Raw genomic sequence first — 18828 nt, forward strand, 5'->3', positions numbered from 1 at the left:
TAAGTAAATGTGGAATGGGTCAATCCATAGATCCTGATTAGCTTCCCTTTTTGGTTTTAATTGATCACATGGGAGTTTGGGGCCATTTTTCCATAGGGTAACCTAGGTTTGACATTCTGGCATAATATGGCAAGCCTTATGGTCCTCATGCCATCCTGTGTCCATAGTGGTAAGGGTAGGTGGAAACAATACTATTTCAGTTTTCTTTTTTCTATGTTGACTTAAGTGATTCCACTGAACTTTTCTTTAAAAAAAAAAATACATATATATATATATATGTATATATGTATATATATATATATATATATATTCATTACCCTCTGACCTAACACATTTTCCTTTCCTTAAATCCAGAATTTGTTTGAAGGCTTCTATGAATTTTGGAGATAGGAGGAATTTTTGTTTAAGGACTGAAAACAAAAACTCAAGGGACCTTAGTATTCTCATTAGTCTGTAGTTTATAGTTTCCTACAGAGACTTAGAAAGGAAAAGTGTCAACAGAATCTTAGGAACAGTTCTATTATTCTCTTAGGCTGATAGTTTATTTTTGTCTGAAAATAAAAATACTGGATTTACATCTCCAAAAATATGCTGGATAAGAAACTCATTCCTGCATTTAATATTACTTTGAACTACTCTAGGGGAAAAATGGATCCAAATAACTAACTATATTAGAATGTACCATGAATGAAAATAAGGTCCATGAAAAGAAATTAAAATTTCCTTCTTTTTCTTCCTTCCTTCCTTCCTTCCTTCCTTCCTTCCTTCCTTCCTTCCTTCCTTCCTTCCTTCTTTCCTTTCTCCTTTTTTTCCTCCTTTCCTTCCTTTCATCCCTCTTTCTTTTCTTCCTTCCTTTCATGGAGGCAATTGGGGATTCTTTTTCAAATCAATCCAAAATTTCTGTCCCCAAAGGATTATTGGAAGGAAATCATAAATACCAAGATGATGGGATGACCTTCTATCTCTCTGAGTTCCACCTCTTTCTATGGACCAGGCCTGACTAGAAAGTATGGATCATTATGGGATTTTTTTTCCCTCATTCAGAATCGTGTATCAAGTCTTTCTAGCACATTCCACTTCTTCCCCGAATTTGCTGTTTCCTGAAAGCTTAATTACATGATTTTGGCATAATAGAGTTGACTCTCCCTAGGAACAGAGAAAACATTCTTAACTATATGCAGTAATTAGCCTTGGTTTAAAATCAATTAAAGAATACATACATATTAAAAATATAATATTGAGCGACAATTAAAGTATGTGTCACAAAACATCTGAAACCTGGCTGTGCCCCACAGTCTCACTTAAAGTACTACAATTCCTACAGTACATAGTATTGGGTGGGGACCCGAAAATTCTAGGAAATGCACAATTTAAAGTTGCTTTTTCCTCTTCTGCTTCTTCAGCTTCTACTAGTGGTCAAAGAAGTTTGGATAATACAGTTTAGGTCCCAGTTGATTGGTGGCTTATACATTCAGTAGATCTAGGCTTTAGCCAAAAATTAAAGCTTCTCACAGGATGGAATATGCAATGAATGCATGTATGAGCAGTGACTTCCAAAAGTCACTGTTTTTAGGGTCCTGTCACTGGCAGAGATGGCCACAGAGCATGGGCCCGGGGAAGGGTACACAAATGTAATGTCTGGGCCTTGGGATCAGCCCAAGGCTTTGGGTTTAGTTGAAGAGTGAAGTTGAAGGAGGCAGGAGAGCCACTGAGTGGCTGGTCAAAGATGGAGTCTGGCCTCTGGAGTCTGGAGCCTGAAGTCTTCTCTGTGGCTGAGATCACCGACCAAGGGAGCCCTCTGTCTCTGGGTCTCCCTTAAATACCCCAGCTCTACTACATCACCACACCACACTGGGCATGTGCAGCTGTAGAATGTCACATCACCACATTACCCTGAGTATATGCCAACCAGATTGACCACATCATTACATGACATCAAGTATGTGTTTAGAGAACCTCCATCTCAGATGGAGTTGGTACTTAACTACAAGCACCCTCTGTCCTGCAGCTCTCTTGGGCCTTTGAGATTCTGTGTAAGCAGGGGACAATCAAAAACACAGAGCTCCACGTGGCAGAGGGGCAGAGACAGGTAACCTCCCTCTTAGGTGTTACACAACAGCACTGTTTTTAAAAGCTGATTAAAAATTAAGGAATGGGTGAACAAATGATGGTTTATAAACGTAATTGAAGAGTACTTTTTTTTTAAATAAAAAATAACAAGTAGGAAGAATTTAGAGAAACATAGAATAACATTTATTCAACTGTTATAGGGATTAGAACAAAACTTGTCATTTCATTGGTAAGAGGTAACTCCCAGGTGAGGAAACTTCCTTTGTCAGAGCACCTTCTTTACTATTTGAATTCTTGGAGAGTTGCTTAGGTCACACAACTGGTATGAATTATAGCATGTAAACTCAGATCTTGGTTTCAAGACTAGCTATCTATTCGTTTTTATCAAACCTCCTTTTTTTCAAAATATAAGAAAACAGTTAAAGAAACAATAAAGGTAATGATTAAAATTATATAAATTTCACAGGAAAAAGAAATGAAATTGGTCAATTATAATAGTCAATGCTAATGCTTCCATACTGCCAGAGTTAAAGAATACACTTCTTTTTTCTATTAATAAAATTTAACTGTTGAGGAACATTCATATTCTCTAGAGGCCAGGGAGGGAGATTTGGAGGGAAATCTGTTGTGTTAAAATAAAATGTATCAATTTTTTAAAAAGAATACCAAAGAATTGGGTAAATATTAATCACAATGGGACAATAGATAGAATGCTAGGCCTGGTGTCAGGGAGGCCCGAATTCAAATCCAGCTTAAGATACTGTGTTCTCCTGAGCAAATCGCTTAACTCAGACAGCCTTAGTTTTTTCATCTATTTCCCAGGGTCGTGAGGCCCAAATGAAATATCTGTTAAGCACTGAGCACAGTGCCTGAGACATAATAGATGTTTAATAAATGCTTGTTTTATTCCCCATGGTCCCAGTCACTCGAGGTAAAATGGATGACTCGTTCATCACATCCAGTAAAAGATCATGTTCTAACAGAGAAGCCCTCAGAGCCTCCTCCCCTCTGAGACCATGTGGTCCTGAGAAATGGGCCTCAGTCCTTGGCCTTTTCATTTCTTTTCTGTCATGGGTAAAGGGAGTGGAATCTCTTACTTTGGAAGGTTTGAAGGGTTTGGACCATAAGACAAAGGCACCTGAGGCAGAATCCATACCAGGTTTTATAGGCACAAAAAATATCAATTCCTTAAGAAGAAGGGGACAATTTTTGGAAGTGATCTTTGGGACCCTAGGCTACTAGTAGTAGCTGAGACAAGGACTCATTGAGCAGAGATAACACCTTTTGATATGAACCAGAAGCCATGATGCTGTGTAGAAACTGAGCTACAGTTAAAGCTTATTCTTCTAGAGAATGGTAGGGTAAGGGAGAGTGTGTCCCTTGAAATATTGTGAAGGAATATGTTTATCTATTTGTTCTTGCTGTGTCTTTGATGTAAGTATCTCTTTGTTAATGAGAAAACAACCTTTGGTAGTTAAATGGATAGGAAAGGGCTGTTAGTTATAGGGGAACTAGCTGGTGGGTACTTGAAGTGATACATTAAAAAGAAGAGATATCTTTTTTAAATAATAGCTTTTCATTTTCAAAACACATGCAACAATAGTTTTCAAACTTCACCCCTGCAAAAGCTTATGTTCCAGATTTTTCTTCCCTCCTTCTCCCGTCCCTCTCCTAGTAATCCAATACATGTTAAACATGTGCAATTTTTCTAAACACATTTCCACAATTATCATTCTGCACAAGAAAAATCTGATCAAAAAATGAGAAAAAAAAAAAAAGATGCAAATACTATGTTGTAATCCACACCCAGTCCCCACAACCTTCTTTCTCTCTATGTGCAGATGGCTCTCTTCATCACAAGTCTGTTGGGACTATTCTGAATCACCTCGCTGTTGAAAAGAACCATGTCCATCAGAATTGATCATCATATAATCTTGTTGTTGCTGTGTACAACAATCTCCTCATTCTGCTCATTTCACTTATTATTAGTTCATGTAAATCTTTCCAGACCTCTCTGAAATCATCCTGCTGGTCATTTCTTATAGAACAATAATATTCCATAACATTTATATCCCTTAACTTATTCAGCCATTTCCCAACTGGAGATGGATGGGATAATGGATGGGATGGAGTGGATGATAGGCATCCACTTAGTTTCCAGTTCCTTGCCACTACAAAGAGGTCTGCCACAAACATTTTTGCACATGTGGATCTTTTTCCCTTTAAGATCTTTATGGGATTTAGCGAAGTACTAACACTGCTGGGTCAAAGGGTATGCTCAGTTTGATAACTTTTTGAACACAGTTCCAAATTGCTCTCCAGAATAGCTGGATCCGTTCACAACTTCACCAACAATGTATCAGTGTCCCAGTTTTCCCACATGTCCAACATTCGTCATTATCTTTTCCTGTCATCTTAGCCAATCTGACAGGTGTGTAGTGATACCTCAGAGTTGTTTTAATTTGCTCTGATCAATTGTGATTTAGAACATTTTTTCATATGATTAGAAATGGTTTTAATTTCTTCATTTGAAAATTGCTATTCATCTCTGACCACTTATTAATTGGAGAATGATTTATATTCTTATACATTTGAGTCAATTCTCTATATATTTTAGCAATGAGGCCTTTATCAGAAGCCTTGGGTATAAAAATTTTTCCCCAATTTTCTGCTTCCCTTCTAATCTTGAGTGCCTTTTTATTATAAAATTTTTTTATTTAATATAATCAAAATTATCCATTTTGCATTTCATAATGTTCTCTAGTTTTTCTTTGGTCATAAATTCCTTCCTAAGAGAGATCTTAAATTCTCAGAATCACTGGAACCCCAAAGATCAGATGTAATAGCCTGAGTCTGGAAAGCATATATGTTATACAAGTATTATTATTCCCAATTTACAGATATGAAAATTGAGGCTTTGAGAGATGAGCATGTTCGGTCTTATCACAACAAATATCATTTATTTGATAGCCAAAAATATGTAGTTCTATTTATGAAAAATAGAATATGTGAAAGTATATTATCTGAATTTCTTGTAAGTGAAGTTTTGCCTGGCTAAATTGAAAGAGCTGAAAGTTTCATTCTTTTCAGGAACTAGTTCAATAACAGTCTCTTATTGGTTGTAGTTATTTGAAGTGTTCCTTATCAACAATTTGGATGAATATTGTTTTTGGAAGAATGACTAGATGGATAGAGCATTAGAAAAAGTATACTTTTCTCCCTTAGATGCCACTGTCCTCAAGGTCATAGTATTTTTCAAATTATGGAAACAACTGTCATGAGTCATTGGGAAAGCAGTGAATAAAAATTAAATTGATGACAATTTGATAAGTTTGGATGTTTCTGTAAGAGCGGAGATGAAAAAGTGAATTCCTTAGCAGAGCAGAAGATAAGCAGCCTTGATGTTCCTGTGTCATAGTTAGGTGATCATAAAGAACTATTTCTAGTTGTGTAGTGTCAACAAATAATGATCATTAATGTGATCAGTTTGAAGATATTAACAGAGGAAAAGTGGCTGCATAACCTAAGTCCCACTCCCAAATTAAAAAAAACAACCAAAATTTTACCATCCATTTTGTGAGATAAGACAGAATGCTAGAAAAATAACTACAATGTCTTAGGGTTGAGTTCTTTCCTCTCTCCTTCCCTTCCTCCCTCGCTTCCTCCCTTCCCTTCCCTTCCCTTCTTCCCTTAATTCCTCCTTCCCTCCCTCTCTCCCTCCCTCCATCCATCCATCCATCCATCCTTCCTTCCTTCCCTGCTTCCCTGCTTCTTTCCCTCCCTCCCTCCTTCCCTCCATTTCTCCCTTCCTTCCTTCCTGCCTTCCTTCCTGCCTTCCTTCCTTCCTGCCTTCCTTCCTACCTTCCTTCCTACCTTCCTTCCTACCTTCCTTCCTGCCTTCCTTCCTACCTTCCTTCCTACCTTCCTTCCTGCCTTCCTTCCTACCTTCCTTCCTACCTTCCTTCCTACTTTCCTTCCTGCCTTCCTTCCTTCCTTTCCTCCCTCCTTCCTTCCTTCTTTCTTTCCTTCCCTCCTTCTTCTCCCCTCCTTCCTTTTTTCCTTCCTTCCCTCCATCTCCCCCCCCCCTTTTTTTTGCTGAGGCAATTGAGGTTAGGTGACTTGCCCAAGGTCATACAGCTAGGAAGTCTCCCCCCTTTTTTTAAACCTAAGTTCACATTTCCATTTTCATAATAGAAGTCAGTAGAACTGACCTATCCCTCAAGCTTTCAGTTCTCTCTCTTCCATAATCCTCTGTTCTCTTTTGCCCCTACAAGCTTCTGAATGTTCAGCTTTTCAATCTCAGTTCTAGTCTCCCTGGACTCTCTACTCCTTCTTTGCACCCTTCTTTACCTCTCTAGAAAGCAGAACTAGTCAAGACATTGGATCCTAAACGCTCTTCATTTTGGCTCTGTAAATCACATATATTAGAAAAACTAATTGCAAAAATCAATCACAAATTACCAAAAAAAAAAAAAAAACACTGAAAAGTTGGATATTAAGTAACACAAAGAGACTAATGAAAGCAGATATTTTTGCATAGATTTAGGAGCCAAAAGGAATGAAAGAGGCAACATGCTGTTTGCTGTCCTTGAAAATTATGAATCATCATCTACTTTTAATGGTGTTATCAACAGACCCAATGGGATAAATCATGTGTTGCAGACATAAGAACGAAGGACTCTGCTTTTCTCTGTGCCAACTGATTTCATTGTTCAGTTGGGCTACCAGGCAATGTTGTAAACATGGGATCACATGTCACTAAGGAACATTTTCCTTCCATCCTGGATGAATACAAAAATCAGTTCACCATAAAATGAGATAATATCTTGCTAAAAGACAGCATGTGGAATAAATGCCTTTTCATGGTTCTTTAAACCTCTGCAGTTTCATAATTGATTCCTAAGTAGAAAGATTAAGTTTCACTCTAGACAGGGAGTTTAACTTGGACTCCCAGACTTACCATATTAGATAATTAATGCTTCCATAGCTTCCCTCTTCTCTTATTAAAATTTACTCTAGGAAAGGGTCTAGAAAAGGAAAGATCTTTGCACCTGGGTCCCTAGTACTTTTCTCTTGGTACCTCATCTTAAATTGTAGAATGAAGGGCTTTGTTACCCCTTCAAAAAATTTCAGACTGTATGGAATAGTTGGGTCCAGTACTATGATGAGGAAGACTTTTCTATGACCTAAAATCATATTAATGAGGCAGTCATCTATTTTGGCTGTAAACCCCAGACACTGTAGTTCAGTTTCAATTTTACTGGTTATTATGGACATCAAGTGAGTCATATTTGGCTCCATTGGCACAACAGCTGCTGAAGACTAGGTTCAAGTTGATGGTAAACAAAGACAATGATTGCTTGAGGATCAATTTCCTCTGATTATCTGGGGTGCATTATGGGGCAGAGAGTTCAAGGCCAAATACAACCACTTTCAGAATTTATACAAATCTACAAATTTGCTCTAAAGTCCAAGCAACTCTTGTTACTCCTCAGATGGGAATAGTAGCTAACCTTTATATAGTGCTTTAAGATTTTGCAAAATGTAAATCACTGTTGATCAGAGAAATGCAAATTAAAACAATTCTGAGGTACTACCTTATACTTCTCAAATTGGCTAAGATGACAGGAAAGGGTAATGATAAATGTTGGAGGGGATGTGGGAACACTGGGACACTGATGCATTGTTGGTGGAATTGTGAAATAATCCAACGGTTTCAGAGAGCAATCTGAAATTATGCCCAAAAGACTATCAAATTGCATATCCTTTGACCCAGTAGTGTCATTACTGGGTCTGTATCCCAAGGAAATCATAAAGGAGGGAAAAGAACCCACATGTGCAAAAATGTTTGTAGCAGCTCTTTTTGTGGTAGCAAAGAATTGGAAAATGAATACATGTCCATCAATTGGAGAATAGCTGAACAAATTGTGGTATATAAAGGTAATGGAATATTATTGTTCTACAAAAATGATGAACAAGCTGATTTTAGAAAGACCTGGAAAGATTTACATGAATTGATGCTGAACAAAACAAACAAAACCAAGAATACATTATACACAATAACAGCAAGAGTGTGTGATCTTCAACTATGAAAGACTTGGTTCTTTTCAGTGGTTCAGTGTTACAAGGCAATCCCAATAATTTTGGGTAAAAAATGCCATCTATATCCAGAAAGAGAACTATGAAGATTTAATGTAAATCAACACATACCATGTTCACTTCTTTTTTTTGTTTTTTTTTTCTCTCATGGTTTTTCCTTTTTATTCATATTTTTCTCTCTCAACATGATTCATAAAGAAACATGTATTTAACAAGTTAATATACATGTATAACCAGAAAGATAAAACAATAAAAGAAAAAATATTTTGCAAAAAAAAGATTTGTAATATGTTTTATATACAATATCTCATTTGATATTCACAACTGCCCTAGGAGACATATCTTATTATTATCCCCATTTTGTAGATGAGGAAACTGAGGCTGAGAGCAGTTAAATGACATGCTCTTGGTCATATAGTGTACGAGATTGATTTGAATACAGATCTTCCCAACTCTTAAGTCCAGCTCACCATCCAATTTGTTTCTTAACTGCCTTAATGAAAGTGCCTGAACCACTAAAATTGGCAGTCATTCAATTTGTAGTAATAATAGTTCATACTGACTGCAGGCTTAATATTTATGAATCAAGAATGTGATATGGCAGATGCAAAAGCTAATGTGATCTTGGGCTCCTTCAAGAGAAGTATAACATCCAGGATACTAGATGTTATTCTGAGTTCAAATTTACCCTCAGAATCTTCCTAGCTGTGTTACCTTGGACAAGTCACTTAACATTTTGCCTCAGTTTCCTCATCTACAAAATAAAAGGCAGAAGGAAATAGCAAACCACTCTAGTATCTCTGCCAAAATAGTCATGAAGAGTTGAACATGACTGAAAATGACTCAACAATGGAATACAGGGGTACCATGTGTTAGGAAGAATAGGCTGGAGAGAATTCAGAGGAAGGGTCTTAGCTTCATAGAATCAATCCGGGGTGTCTAGACTTAAGACTTAGGAGCATCAGAGTTATCCAAAAGTGTAGTAAATTCAGGAAGTAGTAGATTCTTCCTCACCTTAGAGCTTTGAGCATGATCGGATGAATCTTTGTTAGGAGTGATATAGAGGTCAGGTCTGGGTTATCTTCCAAGTCTAGTCATCTGATGTTTTTCAAATTTTAATGTTTGCAAACTGATTTACAAACTCATTTGATCCTTATGACAACCTTGTAGTGCAGAATGCTATTATTAACCCCATTTTATAGAGGGTTGAAAAAGATGTTTATTGAGGAAGAATGTGAGACAAGATTCAAACCCAAATTTTCCTAACTGCAGGCCTAGTATTACGACACATTTCTTTTATAAATATCTGCAGTTCTTGTTGTTATAACCATCATCGCTGAAATTATTTGTTTTTGTCTGGACTTGTAATTTCATTGATGACTGGAACTCCTAGTAAGGAAATTTCCTCTGTCACTATATATCAGAATCTGCTTGGCAATTTGTAATCTTAGAAAATTGCTATTCACCATACTACTTTGCCTGTGATTGTTGTTATTATTATTATTTTGCCACCACTGCCTCCAACTACAGTTGGAAACAGAGGAAACAGATTTGAATCCCAAGTTCTGTTACTTAATTCCTCCTGCATCTTCTTCCTGGATCTTAGTTTTCTTCATTTGTAAAATGAGGTAATTGGACTAGATGATATCAAAGAGCTCTTTCAGTTCTAATCTATAATGTTCTTGTGATTCTTTGATTCTGTGATACAATACTAACTCACATTTATATTATGTTTTACTGCATATAATGCACTTTATCCAAAATGACATTGTTGAAATTAAGACTTTTCAATTATCTTTCAAATGGAAATTGACCTATCACGATCACATGGCAAATAAGTGATTGTCAGAAATGAAACACAGAGTTATGACCCCAAGTCTTGTATTTTTTAAACTTACTTTATTATGTCTAGATAGAAATATATCCAGTAAATTCAGTTCACATTGATTCTTTACCATTTTGCATAGAACTCCATATCATCTCCAGTTACATATCATATCCATCATCTCAAAGTACATAAAAATTTAGTATCTCTTGTACCTCTGAAATAATCCACATTGGTACCAAATTTGCATACTTTTCTAAGGAGTTTTATCTTAAATGACGTCAGGATAACTTGGGATTGTCAGAATAAAGCCAATTTCCAGGACAAGAAGAGATTCTGGTCACTTTTCAGCTGACTAGAATGTGAATCCTAAAAGCCAAGTGACCAGCAAAAGGCCTTGAGTAGAGTCACTGACAAAGCCAGGATTAGAACTTGGGAGCTCCCTGTTCTTAGATTCAAACCCCACAAGAAAACAATTAATTTCCAATCTTCTTCTCCATTTACTGCAGTTAAGTTAAAGATCACCAAGAGCAAATACAAGTTTATTTCTCTGACCTAGCCTCTCCATCACCTAGTTTAATTCTTCTTTTATGGCCAGGGGTTGTTGGATCAGGATTGTAATTGTCAAATCAAAGGAATGGAGTTTAATAAGCTTGGGATAACACCCTGCTGCTTTTCTACCAACCACCTCAGAAGTAGTTTTGGCTAACCGTGAGAATCTGTTAATAATTCTGGCACCATTTTTAATAGTATTATAAAGCCTAACTATATCCACACACTGGCTGGTATCACAGAAGTTCTTCAGTCATGCAGGGCTGGATGCACAGGTAGAAGTCTCATTTACGTCTCTATGATCCTATGTGTCTCTGGCTTTGGAAGCTCCACAGGGAATTAAGAGTAGAGAAAGCCAAGACAATCAACACATACGCTGTCTACAGCAATGCAAACAAACAAAAAACTACAAGACTCAAGTCCAATACAACTTAGAATTCAGGTGCTGTTGTTCACCTGTTTTTGGTGCAGACGCCTGAATGATTGACCATTTCTTGCTCATTTTACAGATCAGGAAACTAAGGCAGGTGGGATTAAGTGACTTGTCCAGGGTCACTTAACTAGTGTCGAGAACTCAGGAAAGCGAGTCTTCCTGGCTCCAAGACTGGCAAGCTGACCACTGGGTGCTCACACTGCCCTATGGGCCAGCACAGAGCCACTACAGAGAAGGCCCACTCACTCCCTTTATTCTAGCAATCAGAGAACATCAGAGTATTGGGCCGTGGGGTGCCAAGAGGACCAGTGATTACTGGAGTGAATCCCCTGCCTTGTTCTTTCTCTCCAGAAAATAACTTATAAGATTTGTATCAACAGTGTTCCTCTGGGAGACTGCAAATTCCTTGAGGGGAGGGATTGTTTCATTTTTGCCTTTGGAAATCCAGCAATTAGCATGGTACCTTACAAAGAGTCAGGACTTAATAATGTTGGTTGGATATAACTGAGGGAAGTTGACTTGGTGCACAGGTTTGTCTTGGAGTATTCAAACAGAATGTATTAGTTATAACACTGTGTCCCAAGGAGGCTGTGACATTGGTTTGTTGGTTGTAACCATTTTAATTCTTAGGTTTAGAACTAGAATTAACCTTATGGTCACTGAGTCTAACCCTTTTGCTTTCAAGACAAAGACACTGAAGCCCAGAGCAGCTAAATCCCCAGTCACCAAACTTATTAGGAGCTAAAACAAGATTTGCATACCAGGGCTTCCTGACTCCAAGTCTATGCTGGTGAAAAAAGTCAATGGCAAAGATAAAACACAAACGTGATCTTTGTGTCCAAGGCCATAGCAAGTGTCCTCTGGAGAGGAAATGGTGGCTTTATATTTTCACATTTAACTATCCCTAAATTGCAAAGGCACAGTTACAAACATTACTTCTCTTCATGAAAGATTCCATTCTTTCTGGTTCTTTACATCATCCCCATTATTCTAAATGATGCAACATGTACTGCTATAATTTAGCAATAGATTTTTTCCTAATATCTGTTGGAAAATATTACAATATGTTTATGTAATTTTAACATTTTTATTAATTCTAAAACCTGAAAATATCACATTTGGCTCTTTATTACTTCAAGAGCTGGCTGGATTTACTTTAAACCAGATAAGGTAATATCATTTCATGAGAGCACACTGAAAATCAGAATTTATCTTATGTTCAATGATATATAGACCTTCTGTATAATGCTAAGCAGATCTTATAGTGAACAAAACAGCATGGGAGAGCTCGGCTTTATGAAAGGCAGCACCCAGAAGTTTGTCATAAGGAGGCTACAGAACCAGGATTGTATTAACTTCTTTTAAGTCTCATTAGTGAGTGCAGTTGTTCCTGTCTCCCAGTTAATATATGAGAAACACTGCCTCCCCTTTCTTACTGAGCTCTCTGGAAAACAAAGAAATAATAAAATTCACAGGAAGAAGATCAAATCTCTTCTGGATGTTAGTGATTCCTTCAGTATTGGAGGGTTTTTTTTTTTCCCCTCCATGAATGTCAAGATCATTTCTTTAGTGTCTGCCTACAATATGTTGAGTTAGTTCAAATGTTTTGGATCTGATATTTCATTTAGTTAATTGACCCAGAAATCAATTAAAGGAAAAAACAAGAAAATGCCAGAGTTCCATTAGAGCTAGTTCCATACTTTGAAATGCCATGACTCAGGCTAACATCTTTATGATTGTTTTTTCTCTTAGAATTGCATTAAGAGAAATCAGTGCAGCATTTGTCAAGACTTTTTTGTCAAGACAAGTCATAAAATAAAATACATGATTTGTAACAGTTCAAGTCAAGCACATATAGTTTATATTAGAAGAAAATGGGGGAGTTTAAAAATCTTAGTTTCTTAACTAATTTTCTTTGTTCATCCAAAAATAGCAGTTCTACCATTTGGGGAATACACAAATCAAAGGGAAATTATGACTTGGGACAAATGTCTGATTAAAAAAATGAAGTTATCAAAGAACATATTACAATTAATACTACTGAGACAAAGCAACAAACCCTTGGTAAAGAAAACAAAGGAATGAATGTAATTCATTGACCATACCTAGTCAGCTAACTGAATTAAGAGCAATCATGTCTCCACGATCATTGTCTCTTACTGTCAGATCCTTGGGAGATGTCAAATTAAGAGATATAAGGAAATTTTAAAAGTCTAAGTAAAAATGGCATTTTAAGCTACACAAGACATTCTCCTAAAAGGAAAAAAAAAAATGTTTAACAGAATTTAAAGGATTTTAAATATGCTTAAGTCTACTGAATAATTCTTACAATATATTGAGAAGGAATGATTTTTAAAAACTCTTAAGGTATCATGATAACCCCAATTCTTGTCCATATAGATCATATTCTTTAAACAAGATATATTCTCTCAAGATAGTTGGTAGAGGAAGGTTCTTTACAATTTCTGCCTTGCATAGTCTCTTTAGTCCCATAAGTCTTCGAATTCGTAATCGACACAAATGCTTTAATGAACAGGGGTTTTCTAAAAAAAAAGAAAAAAAGGTATTATTAAACAGACCATATGAGACTTTCTGTTGCAAAGTAATATGGATATAAGTTTTGGGAACGAACATTATGAAAATCACAATTCTTGTTTATTTCAAATAAAGGATTATGACAGATTGCTAATGGAAAAATATGTTCAGAATGTTAATTGGTTCTCTACTCATTTTTAGGACCTATTACAGAATGATATTTATATTTCTTCCTGTGCTATTTGTGCTACTCATTTCCTGAGCATCCAAATAACTTCTGCCTCAAATTGATCACATACCTTTGAAGCTGTTACATCTATACGACATTTCAAATATAGGATCAGTCTCAAATTTATGCCTCTGTCAATCTCATACTTGAGTAGAAATTTCAATTTTTTTCTAAAAATTTAATATTCACTTTGGTTAAGTACCAGATGGCAACATATTTTACTATTTAGACTTTCTGGTTTTTTATAAAGGCAGCACAGCTAGTGAATAGAGGTCTGGAGTCAGAATCAGGAATATCTGGGCTCAAGATCCATTTCTGACCCAAAGTGATTGTATGGCTCTGGGCCAGGCATTTTACTACTCAGAGACCTCTCTAAGCCTTTAAGTTGTGGAACAGAAGCAGAGGTAGGCAGGTGGTACAGTGGATAGAGCACCAGTCCTGAAGTCAGGAGTATATGACTTCTAATGCTTACTAGCTGGACAAATCACTTAACTTCTGTTTGCCTAAGTTTCCTGATCTGCAAATCAGGGATAATAATGGCACTTACTTTCCAGGGTTGTTATGAGGATTAGATGAAATCATAATTGTAAAGTGCTTAGCAGAATGCCTGGTACAAAGTAAGTATTTTATAAATGGTAGCTATCGTTATTATTAGATGTGTTTGGGTAAGAGTTTCCTTTCTAAGAGTTCCCTATGACATCTATTTCCCAGACCCATAGTCTCTAAAATATATTTATGACAATAAGTATAATCATATTAGCATGTCATTCTGGGCAACTGGTGATCTTTCCTCAAAAGTGCTTTAACTAATCTCCTTTGTAAATGTTCTAACAGTTAAACATGGATTTTATTGAAACATTGTTTCCCAAAGGTTTGAGTACAGGGTGTTGATAAACATGCTGAATATTTCTACTTTTAGCTTATTGTAATTTTACTTTACACCCTAATGAATCCATTTTGTTACATTTAAGTAGAACAGCACTGACATCCAGTGGCCAGGTACATTAATTGTAGTTGATCAGTCTTCACAAGTTGAAGTAATATACTTCAATATTCAATTTGAGATTTTGACCATACAAAGGCATGCCTTCACTGAGGCAAAGGTGATGCCCTAGTATTTCAGCAAATGGTTTCCAGGAGCTGAAAAAAGTCATACACTGATTGTTAATCTTCTGAGGATAAACTTCTCTCTGAACTTATCAACTAAATTGGTCCTTAGTCATCAAATTTTACAATCTGAGACTAGACCTGTAACTAGGAAATGCTCCGGTTTTCCTCAGCCTGCCAGGGCTTGCTTATGCTCCAATGGCACAGACTTCAAGAATCTAGTGTAATCTCTAAGTCATACTAGACCAGATATTTTGTGGAGGTGTTGAAGAAGTATTTAAATCCTCTAAGAATCCATGATTCCATTAGCTTAAAAACTCTCTTAAACAATGGAATTCAATCCTTTTATGTAACAGTAGATGCTTGGTGTGGCCCAAAAAAGAAAAAAAAAATCTTAAAATCTGGTAGCCAACTGATGAGATTCAGTTTCTGACATGAGCTGGTTTGGTCCCTAGACAACAAACATAGTCATTTTACCTATTGTTTGACCTGTACATGAAGATTTATCATCTCATAGTTTCTACCAAAACTCAGGTTCCATTGACATAACCTCTAAGAACCAAAGATTTATTTCATGTTGTTATAGGCAGCAGAATAGAATTTTTGTAGAGGTGTTAAAGAACTAAGAATATAAAAATGATCAATGTTAGGGAAAACTTGTTAACATTATACTTCTTCTTTTTTTTTTTTTTTTACATTTTTTTTAAACTGAGTTCCAGATTAAAAGGTAAGTTGAGTTCCAAAAGGTAACTGAGTTCTAGTAGAGAGACAGAGACAAAGACAGAGAAAGAGAGAGAGAGACAGAGAGGGAGGGAGAGAGACTGGGGATAGAGGGAAGAGAGAGATAGAGAGAGACAGACAGGTGAGAGAAAGAGAGAGACAGAGAGGGAAGGAGAGAGACGGGGGTAAGAGGAAGAGAGAGGGAGAGAGAGAGAGAGAGAGAGAGAGAGAGACAGAGAAGCAGAGAGAGAGAGAGAGAGAGAGAGAGAGAGAGAGAAAGGGAAAGGGAGCAGGGGAGGAGGAGAAGAAGGAAGAGGAGGAGAGGGAGAGGGAGAGTACTTTAATCTGTATTCAGACACAATTTTTCATCATAAATCCTTCAAAATAGTCATGGAACATTGTATTGATGAGAATAGCAAAGGAATTTACAGCTGATCATCCCAGAACATTGCTATTACTTTATACACAGTACATTTCACTTTCTTGAATTCAAGGAAGACTTTCCAGGTTTTTCTGAGAGCATCCTGCTCATCATTTCCCATTTTACATTACATTGTAATTACATACCACAATTTATTCAGTCATTCCCCAACTGATGGATATCCCCTCATGTAAAGTCCAGGCTAGCTCCCTGAAGGCCTCAGGATCAGCCAGAGTCAGGATAAGTAAAAGTCCTTGGTCTTTAGGGGGAGAAGCAGGCAAACTGCCAGGAATTTAGCCAAAGATCTCTTTTCAATTCTAGAGTCCAGAATCTCCACCTTTCTCTTCCTTGTTCTGCCCCAAAGTGAGTCTCTGGCCTCTGTCACCCCACCCTTTAATCCTTGCCTACAATTATCTGTATACACCAAACATTGAGCCAGCATCAAACAGTGAGAAGGGCCATTTTTCCAAACATATGCTAATAGAGTCATTAGCCTTAAGTGCTTGGTTGTCTGATTCAAGCACACTTTTTTGGAGTTTCAGCCTTTTACACCCTCAGTTTCCAACTTTTTGCCCTGAGAAGAGAGCTGCTACAAATATTTTTGTACATATAGTTCTTTTTTTCCTTTTTTAAAATCTCTTTTGAGATCAAAAAAAATTTTAATAATATTGTTAGGTTAAGGGACGTACATGATTTTGAGGCCCTTTGGGCACCATTTATCAATGGAGCATGAATCGTATTTTTTGTAAATTTGACTCATTTCCTACATATTTGAGAAGTTAAAGCCTTATCAGAGAAACTTGCTTAAAAACTCTTTTTTTACAATTACTATTGTTAACAGTATTTCCCACCACTTATTCTACTCTCTCTTCTTTCACCCTGTCTCTTCTCAAAAGTGTTGTTTTGCTACTGATAGTAAATATTAAACATCTTAACAACTCAAGAAGTAGTAGGTTCTCCATTCTTGGAGATCTTCAAGCACAAGAGAACAAATACTTGTCAGATATATTATAGTGAGTATTCTTTTTGGCTATAGTTAAAGTGGATGGTTGCTAAAGTTCCCTTCTAACTCAAATTCTCAGATTCTGTAATCTTATTTTGAAGTCACTGCCTTTTGATCTGACACATTGACATTGAAAATTATATGAATGCATACACATCATTTAATTAAAATATAAGAGTAATATCACAATATTTACCCTTTAAATTCTTGAAACTCTGCTTTTAATTATCATAAAAACTCCTCTAATTCTTTCTTCTCAGCTCAAAAGAGGGAATCAGTTGATTGTGAACTGAGTTGACCAAGAATTCAAATTCACAGAACTATACATGGAAAGAATATGACTAGAAGGCAAGAGATCTCAGCTATAGTCTCAATTTTTCAACTTACTAGCTATGTATCGTTGGCTAAATCTCTTACCCCTCCTAAAACTTTCATCATCTGATGATGTTTCCACCTCACAAGATATTCTAAGGATCAAATGAGATCACGTTTGTGTAATAAAATATTCAGGAACTTCATTCTCAGCACTTGTCCACACTAATAGGTTGAGGACCGCCACTTGTTGCCTCAGAGACTTTTCATTCTAGAGAACAGGAATTGTCAAACTACTGCTGTGCGGCCAAATATAGTTCCCTACCTATTTTTGTACAACTTATAAGCTAAGGATGATTTTTACATTAAAAAAAAAATTCAAAAAAATCTCCTTAGCTCATGGGTCATATATGGGCCAGATTTGGTCCTTAGTCTATAGTTTGTGGCTAAGCCCTGCTACATAAATCATTAGTCCCCACTGTTCCCTGTAGATAACAATTAGGCAGGTAGACTTAAGTAACTTTAGAAATGGATATTTATTACCTTGTATAGATGGTACAAAATAATCTCTCCAAAGTTCACAACACACTCTCCCACATGTAAATACAGAATCTAGAGGAAAGAGGGCTCAAACTAAGAGCATATTTAGCGGAGGACGTGACACAGCTTCTGGAAGTACTTTTGCAAGAATTCTCAAGATATTTCCCTTAGGTAAGCTGTGATTTGTCTGCTGGTCTCTTTGTGGAGACTTGAAGCTGCTCTTCCCCTTTGCTCCCATCCTCAGTAGTTCTGGAGATACTCTTAGGATGCTGGTGATTTTAATTTATCTCTGGGTTCTACTTGTGACTCTGGATTTTCTCCCCCATACCCTAGCAGCCCTTTTTCCCTGGAGGATGTTAGAGCCTGCAGCCCATTCCACTGACTGATCAGTTATTCCCAAAGTTTTCATTCAAAGTACCCAAGCCAATTGTGTTCCCACCCTTCTCCTTCTCCTGTTTGGGCTCCTGATTCTCTGATTTTTTCTATCACGCCTCCACAAGGGCATATTCCTCCACTTCCACCCTTCTTTTCAGCTTCTTGTTATATGTTGTCTCCCCCCATTAGAATGTCAGCTTCTTGTGGTCAAGAACTGAATTTCCTTTCACTCAGACCTGTTTTCCCAGTGCTTATCCCAGTGCCTGGTGCAGAGTAAATGCTTAATAAATGCTCTGTCCCAGGGGAAAGTGAGGTAGTGGCCAGGACTTTTTTCCTTCCTTCCAAGTGATTCCTACTCAGAGACTTGATTAAAAGACTTCCACCTTAAACTTTTAGACGCTTGAATTTCTAGATTCTGAAGTATTTTGCTATTTTATAGTTAATCCATGGAGGAAAAAAAAAAATAACCAAGTTTCCTCAACCAGTTTGAATATACTTTTGGTAAATGTCATTCCAGTTAATCCAATGCCTTTTAAGGACATCTAAATCAATTAAGCTTTTTCTATGCTTAGCCTGCAGTTTATGATTAACTGATTCAAAACAGGTA

General features: G+C 36.7%; 1 protein-coding gene across 3 annotated transcripts in view; it reads right to left on the reverse strand.

The window, feature by feature from the left end:
• Positions 1-10048: 10048 nt before the first annotated feature.
• The window catches only part of ASB15 (ankyrin repeat and SOCS box containing 15), a 34698-nt gene continuing 25918 nt past the window's right edge, over positions 10049-18828 (reverse strand). For all 3 annotated transcript variants that reach the window (XM_052001210.1, XM_052001212.1, XM_052001209.1), the window contains one exon: positions 10049-13522. In XM_052001210.1, the coding sequence (XP_051857170.1) occupies positions 13350-13522 (173 nt within the window). In that variant the 3' untranslated portion in view covers positions 10049-13349. The remainder of the gene's footprint in view (positions 13523-18828) is intronic.

Source organism: Antechinus flavipes, chromosome 5 (assembly GCF_016432865.1).
Source record: "Antechinus flavipes isolate AdamAnt ecotype Samford, QLD, Australia chromosome 5, AdamAnt_v2, whole genome shotgun sequence".
NCBI classification, from domain to species: Eukaryota; Metazoa; Chordata; class Mammalia; order Dasyuromorphia; family Dasyuridae; genus Antechinus; species Antechinus flavipes.